The sequence below is a fragment of the Chiloscyllium plagiosum genome, chromosome 35 (genome assembly GCF_004010195.1).
Source record: "Chiloscyllium plagiosum isolate BGI_BamShark_2017 chromosome 35, ASM401019v2, whole genome shotgun sequence".
In the NCBI taxonomy this organism is placed as follows: Eukaryota; Metazoa; Chordata; class Chondrichthyes; order Orectolobiformes; family Hemiscylliidae; genus Chiloscyllium; species Chiloscyllium plagiosum.
Genome location: NC_057744.1, coordinates 21,119,416 through 21,133,680, shown reverse-complemented (window position 1 = coordinate 21,133,680; position 14,265 = coordinate 21,119,416). Strand labels below are relative to the sequence as shown.

General features: G+C 40.1%; 1 protein-coding gene across 7 annotated transcripts in view; it reads right to left on the bottom strand.

Moving 5' to 3' along the window:
• LOC122540691 (protein Aster-B-like) overlaps positions 1-14,265 on the bottom strand; it is a 640,121-nt gene that overhangs the window by 221,521 nt on the left and 404,335 nt on the right. The window contains exon 2 of one of the 7 annotated variants that reach the window (XM_043676781.1): positions 12,394-12,469. The exons of the other annotated variants lie outside the window; for them this stretch is intronic. Within the exon in view, the coding sequence (XP_043532716.1) occupies positions 12,394-12,413 (20 nt within the window). The 5' untranslated portion in view covers positions 12,414-12,469. The remainder of the gene's footprint in view (positions 1-12,393; positions 12,470-14,265) is intronic. 7 annotated transcript variants of the gene reach the window in all.

Here is a 14,265-nt window from a genome sequence, read left to right as displayed (position 1 = left end):
CCTTGTCTCAGTCTAATCCATCGAATTCAGCACCGCCTTCCTAACCTGCAATCTTCTTCCCGACCTCTCCGCCCCCACCCCAGTCTGACCTATCACCCTCACCTTGTCCTCTTTCCACCTATCACATTTCCGACGCCCCTCCCCCAAGTCCCTCCTCCCTACCTTTTATCTTAGCCTGCTGGACAAACTTTCCTCATTCCTGAATAAGGGCTTATGCCCGAAACGTCGATTCTCCTGTTCCCTGGATGCTACCTGACCTGCTGCGCTTTTCCAGCAACACATTTCCAGCTCTGATCTCCAGCATCTGCAGACCTCACTTTCTCCTCTAAGTTATTAAGTATTCTGTTTTCTGTTGTTTGTGTTTCATTCACTAAATACATTCTGTTTTGTTTAAAACTAAGTGGTTTAACCAGCTGACTCTCTCATGGAATATCCACTATACACCTGCTTTAAACAACCAGCAAAGTTTGCGTCTTGGCTACCTTCTTGAAATGTTTTGAGGGATCTCGCCTGGTCCATAACACTATAAATAATTTAAATAAAAGCCCATGTTTTTAAACATGTCCCCGAATGATCATCCCTTCTACAAGAGTAAACATCTTTCAGCATCAACCCTTCCAAGTCTCCTTATAGGTTTCAATAAGATAAATTCTCATTTATCTGAATCCTAATGGATAAAAGCCAACATGGCCAACCTTTCCTCACAAAGGTAACCCTGTTTCCTCAGAAATCAACTGAACGAACTGGTTCTGAACTGCCTCTAATGCAATTTTGTTGCTTCTTAAATAAGGAAATCAGTACTCTAGAGTCAGTTTAATTAATGTATTTGCACATTTGTATATTGTTAAACATCAGCACTTATATTTTGAACCTCCTCCAATAAACAACATTCATCTGCCTTCCAAATTACTTGTTGTACCTGCATACTAACATTTTATGATTCATACACCCAGGTCACTCTGTATCTTTCTCCAGAAAAGTGAAATATTTAATTTTCTATTATTCATCCTAAAATGGGTAAGTTTACATTTTCCTATGTTATACTCCACCTGTTACTTTTTCCCCTCACTTAATCTATCTGAATCCTTTCAGTGACTCTAGAAATCCTCTTCAACTAATTTCCTATTAATTTTTGTATCAGTATATTTAGCAAACATATATTTGAGCATTTCATTTCTATAAACTGCAAATAAGTTAAATATAAGGCTGCAACACTAACCCTTGTAGCACATCACTCCTTCACCCACTCCCACCCTGCTTCCTATTAGCCAATCAATCCATGTTAATATACTACCCTCTATACAATGAGCTCTTATCCTGATAGTAATCTTTAATGTGGAACCTCACTACATGTCTTCTGAAAATTTAAGTACAGTCATATAGTGTTAATTAAATGTTTACAACATTGAATCCTTATGAAATACAGAGGGAAAAAAGATCAAGGGCCACTAGTTTTCTAATTCAATTCAGAAGAATCAGGTTTATCAGTTAAAAAAGGTTTCATTGTAGCAGAAGGACAGGTTAGTTTGTGAAGTACCAAAGCAGTGAAAGTTTACATAGATAATGATAAACAGTCAGAACAAAAAAAAGCGGCTTTGGCCATTATAACTGTTTTGATTTCATTAATTATAATCAAATCCTGGCATTTATTTGTACAATGTTCAGTCACTTACAATATGCTTGAAATATCAATAATACTTATAACAATTCAAAATCATAGAGCAGTTGGAAAACAGTTGATATGACACAGTAGTAGCCACTGAGATAATGCAATTGCTCGTGCCTTTACCCTCTGAATTATATATATTCTGTTGCTGCAAATTCAATTTATCCAGTAGAAAATAAACAAGCAATTTTATTAAATGGTATATATTTTTGCACAAATTCAATTCAAATGAACAAATAATTTGTAGACGTAGAAATTAAAATTCAGCTGCAAATGGCACATTTTCATCATGCAGCAACTGCATTAAAAATTGTAACTGAAATTGCGAACTTATTGTTTGCAACTTCCTTCAGAGCAACAAATCAAAAAGTTCTCATAATGCACCTCTCTTATTAACCTATTTGTTACCTTATTCATAAAAACAGGTGGCTTCTCAAAAGGTAAGAAGTCCAGAACAAGAAGCCATAGATACAAGAGATTCAGAACTGAGTGGACAAGACCACTCTTTTTGTTGACACATGCCAAACTTTGCAAGCATATTGCATTTAATTCCAAGTGTATGTAAATGAGACGGAATATCTTTCTACATTCAGCACACATGAATATCAAAATAATGCATCTCCAAATTCTACAGTTTGAGCCATCATCGTCAACTTAGTTGTATCTATGCCAGTAGCTCCTATCAACTTGTATGCTTTCAATGAGTCTGTTGGTTCGGAAAAGGCTGATATTGGAAAAATTCAAAAACTCATTACTACCAGCAACTTGAGCTGTACAAATTAATGCGAGTATAAATTACATCTTTTTATTTGGCTTTTAACCAACATAACAGATGAAAAGTAAAAAGCCCGAATACTCCTGACATAACCAGATTAATATGGCTTTAACGCTGATCACAATTTTTTGTCAGTTGTGAAGTGGTCTCTCCAAAAAGGAGCTTAAACATTGTAATGGATTGGAACAAATCTTTGCATAATTTTCCAGCTGCTCAGAAGAGGATTGGGCTGGATAGTCCTTTCAGTCAGCTTCAGTGGATCTAAGCAAAGCTTAAAGCTTGAAGAAAAATGCAAAATATTTATTTCATTTTTATTTTTAATTTAATTTGCTCATTTTAAAATATGCTTTGTCATACTGCCTTTTGCTATCACTGCGCATAATTTTTTGCAATTTTATTTCCACTGATAACTGATTATTTTGGTAGTAATCTGATCCATGGCTCTTGGCACACAAATCTGACAATGGTCAGGAAAAATGAACTCTCAGGCAGGGTCATTACAAATTGAAACCAGTCACTTTCAGGATATCTGTACTCTATAAGTGTTATTGTCTTTGGGAATCGATTTTGCCTTCTCCTAGTTCTTGGAAAAAGTTGATTTTCAGTCTGTGGTAATCTATTGTCCACATTTTCCTTGATAGGTCTCTAGTTCTTATTTCACCATGATTGGAATCTTTATCCCCCTACTCTGCTTGATGAAGTTCCCCAGAATCATTGTACTATTGTTCTTCCCAGTTCGCAGCCATCTTACAGCTCATCACATGTTGTAAGCGATTCTGCATGGTCTACCAAAGTAAAAATATAAGATATTATGTGCAAAGCCCTTTAAATGTGGCAAGAGTCCAAGGTGAAGCCTGAATGTAATCCATTCTGGACGTGCAAGATTGACCAAAAAAAAAAGCAGCAACGTTAAAAGAGCATTTGGAATGAGCTAAGAGTAAATGAGAAGCAGATGAATAGCAGACATACCACAAAATACTGTCCCTCAGCCATCTACTAGTGGATGTTATATCCTGGTACAGTTGTCTACTAAGCTTCCTTAGTGTATGCCATTTCTTTTGTGTATATTCACAGGACTTGAGAGAAATTTAAAGGAATCTAACCACAAACTCCTGTCAGCCCTAGAATAACAGAGGGCAATTCTTCTGAGATCAAAGGGCCAGGAAGGACTAGGGCGATGAAGAAACATAAGATGTTCTTCATCCACAAAAAGTCACAATGTCAGAATCGCAAATAGTTTCTGCTATTCAATTCATAATGCCCAGCTTATGATGATCCCTGTATACAATTGTGGGCAGAAGTGTGAAGGTGGGTGCTTGGTGCCTCTAAACCAGCTCCACGTTGTCAGCCTTAACTGGCACTTTACCCAAGGACACCTGGAGCCAACAGCTTTGGTAACCTCACAAGGTATACATCGGCGGACAGTTCAGAAGATCAAAATGAATGCTGTGACGTCAAGGGCTTATGTGACTTTTCAGTCTATTCAGCAACTCATCCAGGTGAATGGCAAGTCCAATATCAAATCTGCACCATTTCAGCTATTATAGTTGTGGCACACATTGCCCCAGTGTAGTATTATCTGCCTTGTATTAAGGGAGTGGAAGACATTCAGTACAATCCCCACCCACTTAAACACTCAAATGTGCAGGTTGTTCATCAAGTTATGCAAATCAAGATTAAGTTTAATGTCATGTGAGCCAACATTAACCTAGATCATAAACTTGTTTTTTTTGCTCAACAATCATCTGTCAAAGCAACGGGAGGATCTATTCAAAGTTGAACCGGGAAATTTAAGGGTCTGGGTCACAAAGAAAGCCTGTGCACACAACTACCCAAGAAATAAACATGAGAAAAAGAGTATTTGTTAACAATTTGGTTAAAAGTAAACAATCAGTTGTCTTCCAGCAATTTCTGCTTGCTTCCTATATCAAACTAAATACAGTAACCTTGTTTATTATTACAAGAAATCAAAGAACTTAAACAAGGTTCACTACTCAAATATGTCACACAATAACACTCCATAATTCCAACATCTGTTATGAATCTGACTGGATTAGTCAGATTATTGTCACATCTGCAATTACAATCATCAATACTTGAAATTACTTGGTTGTCATTTCTACTTGTTTATACAGGCAATATACAGTCAAATAGAAATTCCACAGCAGTTTAATTTGTTCCAACAGTATTTAACACTCAAAGAGGGGAAAAATAACATTGAGTTCAGCCCTCCCAAAACCTTCCACTTCCATGTTGTCAGTTCTGTTCAACTATTAGGCTAATACATAACCTAACTTAAAGTGAAAAGCAACAGAGGTTAACATCAAGTGCTTAAATTTAAAACATTATAACTTTCCTGTTTTAGAGGGACACAGGAACAGGAGCAGGTTGTAGAATGCTTGGGACTACTAGTTTAAGTCATAACTGATTTGTAACCTAATGCTGACCTAATGCATACCAAGTCCAGCAGTGAGGCTAAGGAGGGCATGACTTTTGTTTGAATTCTGCTCAGAGGAAATCGTCTCAGCTATCGTACTACCCCACAGTTGGCAGACACTGTTTTACTAACGTACAACAAATGTGCATAATGATACATTTGTTGGCTTATAGCAGTCATTCTTTTTGGTATAAAACACACAAGCAGTGGAAACTACAACATGCTGTCGAAAGAGTCTAGCAAATTTCCACTAAGTTTCATTTTATGACAAAACCCATTTAAAGATGTCATATCTTCCACTGTCAAACAGGCTTGTACGTAGCATTAGGGGGTTTGACAGTAATCAGGGAAGAGGATAAATGCGAAGTAATGCATTCTGGAAGGTTGAAATTGAATGCTGATCAAAGACAGGATTCTTGGCAGTGTGGAGGAACAGAGGGAACTTGGTGTTCAAGTACATAAATCCCTCAAAGTTGCCACCCAAGTGGATAGGGTTGTCAAGAAAGCATATGGTGTTTTGGCTTTCATTCATAGGGAGATCGAGTTTAAGAACTGCGAGGTTTTGCTACAGCTTTGCAAGTCCCTGGTTAGACCACACTTACAATATTGTGTCCAGTTCTGGGTACCCCACTATAGGAAAGATACAGAGGCTTTGGACAGGGTGTAAAGAAGGTTTATCAGGATGCTTTCTGAACTGGAGGGCTTGCCTTATGAAGAGAGGTGACCTGATCGAGGTATACAAGGTAATGAGAGGTATGGATAGTCAATAGCCAGAGACGTTTCCCCTGGGCAGAACTGACTGGCACGAGGGCTCATAGTTTTAAGATATCAGGAGAAAGATATAGAGGAGACGTCAGAGGTAGGTTCTTTTAACAAAGAGCTGTGAATGCATGGAATGCATTGCCAGCAGTGGTGGTGGAAGCAGAGTCATTAGGGACATTTAAGCAATTGCTGGACATGCCCAAGGGTAGCAGTGAATTGAGGGGTGGGTCAGTGTGAACTTGTTCGGCCGAAGGGCCTGTTTCCACACTGTAGGGAATCTAATCTAATCTAATCAAATTAGGATCAATCCTCAGCACAATATTGTGGGCCAAAGGGCATGTTCTGTATGCACTTTTCTATGTTCTATGTTCTAATACACAATACGTCATTGGCTGTTCCTCAATTCAAGGTCTCCAGTTTCTTGTATTCATGTGACTTAAAAGGCCACTCCTCAACACGCAGATCATTGTGCACATGGAGTAGGACATTCCACAACATTGTGCTTTCCAGAATGTAGAACTTTGCTTTGTTTCCTTTCCTTCCTTGACCCTGCTTTGACTCATCCTTAAGGCACTGAGAGTCAAAGGGTGATGCAGTTGATGGATAAGGTTTCACTATTCCAAATGACTGGTAGCAGGTTCCTCACTGTCATTCATGTCAATTCCACCACTTTTAAAGAAGAATTTCAGAGTGTTTTGAAGTGTATTCTTTGATATTGCCTGGAAAGTTGATCATTTGAAAGTTGAGAAAACAGGACCTGGCAGGAAGAATGGTTCTCAAACATACAAGTGTCCAGTCTATTGAAAGTGAATACCCAGAAATTTTGCCTGAATGCTTAGGGAAGTGACTTCATAGATATGTTTGATGGTCCTCGCATTGAAAATGGAGGATGGAGCAGACACATTGTTGCTGGGAGTTTCTACTGCACTCCTAAGTGCCACTAATATGCAGTTGTCATAGTTATAAAATATGGTATATTAATCTTTAATTCTATTCAGTGATTTAATATCCACGTCTTTTCATTGAATAAACACACATTTAACTGAACCATACTCTCTTTTAAACTGAGTGTCGTGCCAATGCCAAGACGGTGACTTGCTTGCACATGTACAGATGGTGCCGGTGACATCAGCAAAAAAAATTCTCTTCCTAATCTCTTTGAATCACTGTAAGCAGCAGTTTTATTTGTATTTCTTTTACAGCATTAATGAAACATGACTTTCAGGGGCCATAAGTGGATTTGGCCCATCTTAACGAGTTTCCACATGAACTCTAGTTGCTACTCTCACTTTCAAATTCAAACTGACCAAAGTGATTCCTGTATCCAGAAGCCAGTTACAGGCATTCATTTTTAGGCTTTGCACTGTGCAAGACTGACATTGAGTCTTTATTTATTTTTCCCCCTAAGATTAGCAGATAAAAAACATATTGCACAAAATACAGAGGCATGGGATTGAGGTTGATTTGGCGATTTGGATCAGAAATTGGCTGGTAGAAGGAGGACAGAGGGTGATGGTTGATGGGAAATATTTATCCTGGGGTTCAGTTACTACTGGTGTGCGGCCTGGATCTGTTTTGGGTCCACTGCTGTTTGTCATTTTTATAAATGACTTGGATGAAGGCGTAGAAGGATGAGTTGGTGAGTTTGCGGATGACACTCAGGTCGGTGGAGTTTTGAATAGTGACAAAGGATGTTGTAGGTTACAGAGGGATATAGATAAATTGCAGATCTGGGCTGAGAGATGGCAAATGGAGTAGGTAGCGGAGAGGTATGAGGTGATTCACTTTGGAAGGAATAACAGGAATGTAAAGTATGAGGCTAATGGTAAGATCCTGTGGATGAGCAGATAGATCTTGGTGTCTGGGTGCATAGATCCTTGAAAGTGGCCACCCAGGTTGATGGGGTTGTTAAGAAGGGATGCGGTGTATTAGCTTTTATTGGTAGAGGGATTGAGTTTCGGAACCAAGTGATCATGCTGCGGCTGTGCAGGGCTCTGGTACGGCCATGATTGGAGTATTGTGTGCAGTTCTGGTCACCACATTATAGGAAGGATGTGGAGGCTTTGGAGGGGGTTCGGACGTGATTTGCTGGGATGTTGCCTGGTATGGAGGGTAGGTCTAATGAAGAGGGGCTGAGGGACTTGGGGCTGTTTTCGTTGGCTAGAAGGTTGAGAGGTGACTTAACTGAGACATATAAAATAATGAGAAGGTTGGGTAGGTTGAACAGTGAGAAACTTTTTCCTCAGATGGTGATGACTAGCATGAGGGGTCATAGCTTTAAATTGAGGGATGATAGATATAAGACAGATATCAGAAGTAGTTTCTTTACTCAGAGAATAATAGGGGGATGGAACGCACTGCCTGCAACAGCAGTAGACTTGCCAACTAGTCATTGGATAGGCATATATGGATGTGAATGGAATAGTGTAGGTTAGATGGGCTTGAGATTGGTTTCATAGGTTGGCGCAACATCGAGGGCTGAAGGGCCTGAACTGTGCTGTAATGTTCTTGTTATATCATTTATTTAAGGAAATATTGTTACCGGCTTCTTCCTGGTCCATTAGAATTAATTAACTATACAGCACCAAGGACCCGGGTTCAGTTCTACCCTTGGGTGACTCTCGTGGAGTTTGCATATTTTCCCCATGTCTGTGTGGATTTCTCTGGGTGCTCCAGTTTCCTCCCATTGTTCAAAAATGTGCAGGTTTGGCCATGCTAAATTGCCTATAGTGTCCAGGGATGTGCAGGCTAGATGGGTTAGCCATGGGAAATACAGGGTTCCAGGTACAGCAAAAGGGGCTGGGTTTGGGTCAGAAGCTCTTTGCAAGGGTCGGTGTGGACTCAATAGCCGAACCTGCTTCCATACTGTGGGAATTTTATTCTATGATTCTTTTAGTGGAGAGATGTACAGCCTTGATCAAAAATCAAAAATCTTAGTAGAGATCAACCAGGAAGATTGTAAAGAGAGAAGCTGATTTATTCTTCTCCTCACCTGGTCCAAAGAAGCAGTCATGGTTGAGACATTAACATTTAACCATCTTTGCTTATGGAAAATCAGATACAAAGGATTAATTCACTGTCTTTCTTGGAGAACACCTTAGATTGTCAGAACTTCTGACAGCACATGCAAAACAAACCCTGCAGTCTGCTCGGACCATAACTGTGCAGTTTGAAAGTCAGTCATATGACAGCATTCATCTTTCTGGGAAGTATTAAATAAAAGTCAGGAAAGCTGCTTTTTTTTTAAACAGTAGCTTTCAGAAATGTTTGCAGATTGACATCAAAAATGACTCCTTGTGGGATGTAACTGCACTTCTCTCTTCATCTTTAATTCTCAAGTTAGGACTCTATTTCCGTTGCAAGTTGGAATACATTACAGAGATTGAGAATGTAAAACTAAAAGAACATCAAATGTCACATCACCCATGTAAGGAAATGAGTCGAAAAGTGTGGCACTAGAAAAGCATAGCAGGTCAGACAGCATCGGAGGAGTAAGAGAATCAATGTTTTGGGCATAAGCCTTTTACCAGGAAATGGCCTGACTACAGTTTAAAAGATCAGAAGAACCAACTCCACTAGAACTTCAAGACCACCAATGGAATGCGTACTACATTTTCTCTTTTGTACTTTAACTTTCTCGATGATGCTCGTTAAAATGAGGCCACACTCAGCACACTTTGTTAGCAGAAAGATGTCTTTTACAATGGCTTTTCACACCTCATTTTGCTAAATGCTAGCACAGATTCATGGCCAACCCTGCCAATGAAGTCCCCAGAAAATTGATTTTATTTTCTTTTCGGACAGTAGTGTAAAAAAATTACTTGATTATCTTCGGAGTCAAGGGTTAGGGCACAAGTGCTGATGATAATGGCAATAAGACTGAGCTACAGGTGAAGATAGTTTCATTTATGGAGTTGAGGACTTGAGGTCCCACGTCAACAATTCAATTCCAGATGCCAAAACCAACTCTGTGGACTCGAACGTTGATGTCAATCTTACTCTCCAGTGGAAAGTATAACTACATGCTCAATCCCTCAGGCAGCAATATCACTAAACATGGCGATAACAAATTGGAGCCATGACAGCTCATGATAAAACTGCAGGTCTTCCTTCCAGGTGTTGGCTCCTGCAATTTTCAGGAATATTCAATATCCCATGTTGGAAAACATGTATGGAGAAGACAGGGAGGTGTGGATGATTGTGATGGCAGCAGCGAAAACCAAAAAGACCAGAAAGGGGATGGCCCAGCTGAATTTAGTGCCAGGATCTCATAATAAGGTTTGCTTCCCATTTCCTACCTGGTAGCTGGCCAAATTAGGCAAAAGAAATCTGTAGCAGGAGAATTCTGACTGATAAATTCTGACTGGGGACAAGTTCCCAGAAATCAGGTGTTAGGACGATATAGATTTAAGTTTGGTTTCCATGCAGGGGGATGGGCTACGAATTAAAGCTGGCACGAAGAAGGCCGAAGGTCTCATCGATGGACCAGGAAGTTTCTAGAGCAACCTATGCATGCCTCATATCTGTGGCCAAGTTTTCCAATGACTGGAAAATCTGTGCAATAAATGTTAAATATAAGTCAGGTGCCAAACTGCAATTACTTTTATAAAGTACGTCATCTTCTAAGCCACAAAATCTGTATATTTTGCTACACACTGGTAATAAAATTGGCAGTATTTGTGCATATCTCCTTTCACACTATTGTTAATATTTGGCTATTATTCCTTGCCATGAAATTGTCTCACATCACCGTAACATTTGCAATTTATTGCACCATAAACTGCATGAGTATCCACAAATTAAAGAGATACTGAACTTTCGTTTTCCAAAATATATTCTCGTGTAACATGCGTAAAAACAGAATAGGTTGCCATAATGGGAAAGGTGGTTATGGAGGAACAACAAAGATTCTAATTCCATCAACCATTCTGTGAAGTACAAGATTTATCTCTGAAAGTAGAACAATACAGTTTCAACCTATTTTATGGCAGATTTGATTGAAATGATGTGCCTTTGGCTTCAGTTCTTGTGACTGTACTTGCCTTGTTTTAATGACTTGTACTGTACTCATTCTCAAGCCTGCTTGGCATCCATGACACAGTCGTAAATTACAATCATTAATCTGTAAAAAAAACACACTGAAAATACCCTAATGACTGAGGGAGAACTATGTGACATTTAAATCAGGATAATATAGATCATTGATGGAAATGTGTTGCTGGAAAAGCGCAGCAGGTCAGGCAGCATCTAGGGAACAGGAGAATCGACGTTTCGGGCATTAGCCCTTCTTCAGGTAATATAGATCATTACCGAACAGGTGCATTGGCTTATTGGTCTACCTGATGAATTCCTTCAAAATATTCACAGAATTGGATTTTCCAAAGATTGGCAGTTACAGTCAGATTGATACTCTGCTCATTTTTTCCCCACTATGTCTGTGCTCCACATATGTGGCAGGAAATCCTGTAACAATTCCTCCAGAAGTATGGAGTGCACCTAAAATTTAACAGATTTCTTGTAGTGCACGATAGTTGGGTAAAGTCAAACAATACCCCTTGTAAGGGAACACACAGTTTTGCAGTTCAGACTTAGGCAAGAACGTAAGTCACACAATGCTTGATAATCAATGCACCAGAGTTGCAACTTGGAAATGTCAATTGGTACATTTTTAACTATACCAGGTTATGTTACTTTTTGAAACAGTGAGGTGTACACTTTGACACAGAGTGGCAGCAGGAGTCTGAGTTAGGGAGAATTTGTTTGACGACAGCCCCCTGATTGGTCCATATGCAATTTGTTACAAATCTATAATGGTGCTGCAGCAGAGAAGTTCAGAATTAATAAACTAAAAACACCTGTGTCTACCTCTCCCTTCTCTCAGCATGACTGAAAATAAAAATTAAGAAACTTAAAAAAAATTCCAGCTTTTTAAAATTTTTCCCTTAGAGGGCAGCAAGTTGGCTCAGAGGTTAACACTGCTTCTCACAGCGCCAGGGACCAGCATTTGATTCCAGCGAGGGGTGCCTATCTGGGTGGAGCTTGCACACTGCCCCCATGTCTGGGTGTTCCGATTTTCTCCCACAACACAAGATGTGCAGGTTAGGTGAATTGGCTATGCTAAATTGCTCACAAAGCAGCACGGTGGCTCAGTGGTTAGCACTACTGCCTCACAACATCAGGGACCCAGGTTCGATTCCCACCCCGGGTGACTGTCTGTGTGGAGTTTGCACATTCTCCTTGTGTCTGCGTGGGTTTCCTCCAGGTGCTCCAGTTTCCTCCCACAATCCAAAGATGTGCAGATCAGGTGAATTGTCCATAGTGTTAGGTGCATTAATCAAGGGTAAATATAGGGTAGGGGAATGGGTCTGGGTGTGTTGCTCTATGGAGGGTTCGTGTGACTTGTTGGGCCAAAGGGCCTGTTTCTATACTGTAGGTAATCTAATCTAAAGGTCAGAGATGTGTAGGTTAGATGCATTAGTCAGGGGTAAATGTAGATAATGGGGAGGGGAATGGGTCTGGGTGAGTTATTCTTTGGAGGGGTCAATGTGGACTTATTGGGCCGAGGGGCCTGTTTCCACACTGTAGGGATTCTATTGTATTCGGTCCAACCAGCCTATTGAGGGAAGTTACAATGCATGCATGAAGCAGTTGGGGCTTGAAATCAGACTAAGGTCACTACTAGTGTGCCACAAGACCTGAAGAAAGAATCCCACTTATTTTCCTAATCAACTGTTCAGAGATGTTATTACATACCTCTGAAGCACGTGGGACATGAATCCGGGTCTCTCAGTCTGGGGTAGAGACACGACCACTGTGCTACAACAAGCCCCTAAAAACGAATTCCAAGATGAGAAAACAAATTTGCTCCATCTGATTAATGACTAAATTTAAGAATGACTATGACTCTACAATACAAGACAATAGCATGTCCTCATACTGGCAGCTGGAAGTAGAGGGAGATTTGATTCAAGGTCTGAGATGTAAGAGGTCTCATGGAGATGCACTGCATGCAAACAATCTAAACATTCGAAGAATTCTACACAAGCTATATGAGCTTGGAAATTGGATAAACTAACACTCTGGTTACAGTGATAGCTTGCCTTGAACTGCACACTTGATTCGACTACTTGGAGTACATTAGTTTCCATTCTGAAGTATGATTCTTGTTACCAGAACTGAAGTGAAAACCTAAGATAATAGCTTCTGGTCAGTACGTAACCATAGGATAGATATTTTCTAACCAACCTGTTCACAGATGTTGTTACACACCTCTTCTGATAAAACTTGAACCTGGGTCACCTGTTTCCAAGGTAGGACACTACCACTGCACTACAAGGGCTCTGAATTCCACAGGTTGGTACCTTAGACTAAATCATCTTCAACCGCTTCATGCATGACCCTCCATCCATCATAAGATCAGAAGTGGGCCTGTTTGCTGATGATTGCACAATGTTCAACCACCATTCACGACTCCCTAGGCACTGAAGGAACTTGTGTTTATGTTGCATATGCAACACACGTCCTGAACAACATTCAGGCATGAGTAAGTGCCAGGCAATGAACATTTCAAACAAGATAATCTAACCCATCTTTTGACATTTAATGGCATTACCATCACTGAATTCTTTACTATCTATATTCTGGAGGTTAACAATGACCAAAAATGAATTGAATCACCCATATACACACCGTGGCTAGAAAAGCAAGTCAAAGGCTGCAAATTTTGCAGTAACTCACCTCCTGACTCCCCAGTACCTGTCCACCATCTATAAGGCACATGACAGGCGTGTGATGGAATGGAATATGCATCACTTGCCTTGATGGGGGCCACTTCAACAACATTCCGAAAACCCAGCATTAAATAGTACAAAACATCAACTTGCACATTCATTACCTCCACTAATAATGCACAGTGGCAGCTGTATATACCATATACAAAATTCACTGCAGTAGTGCATCAAGGTTCCTTCAGCAGCACCTTCCAAACCCACCACCTTGACCACCTGGGAGGATGAGGGCAGGAGATGCATGGAAACATCACCACCTCCACATTCCCTTCAATCCACACCATCCTGACTTGGAACTATATCTGTTACTGCAGAGGCAAGATCCTTAAACTTCCTCCCCAACATTACTATGCATGTCCCTACATCTCTAGTATTCGAGCGGTGCAAGAAGGCAACTCACCATTACCTTCTCAAAGGATGGGCATTATTTGCTGGCAGAGACAGTGATATCTACATCCCATGAATGAATTTTTTAAATGCAAATAAGCATTACATCATTTAATAGCATCACAGTATGTTCAAATTTGCCAATCTTATGAACTTCACAACAGAAATGAAACTAGCAATCATAAATTATAAGCAATCCTCTTCAAAGGACTAATGCAGTGGCACTGAAAAAAAATCTTGTCTCAATCCACTTTCGACGGTGGGGCTTGGGGTGTGGGGAGGTCTTCGGCCTGCATTTATCAAACCAAGCGTGGGAGGAGGAGAGTCAGCCAACCGTTAACACCGATTTGAATAATTGCCATTTATTAGTGCTCTCATGGTCTCATTTAAGTCACTTCCGTATAGTCATGTACGCCACAGTTCCTAACTGGACAGCACTTTAGCAGAGTAT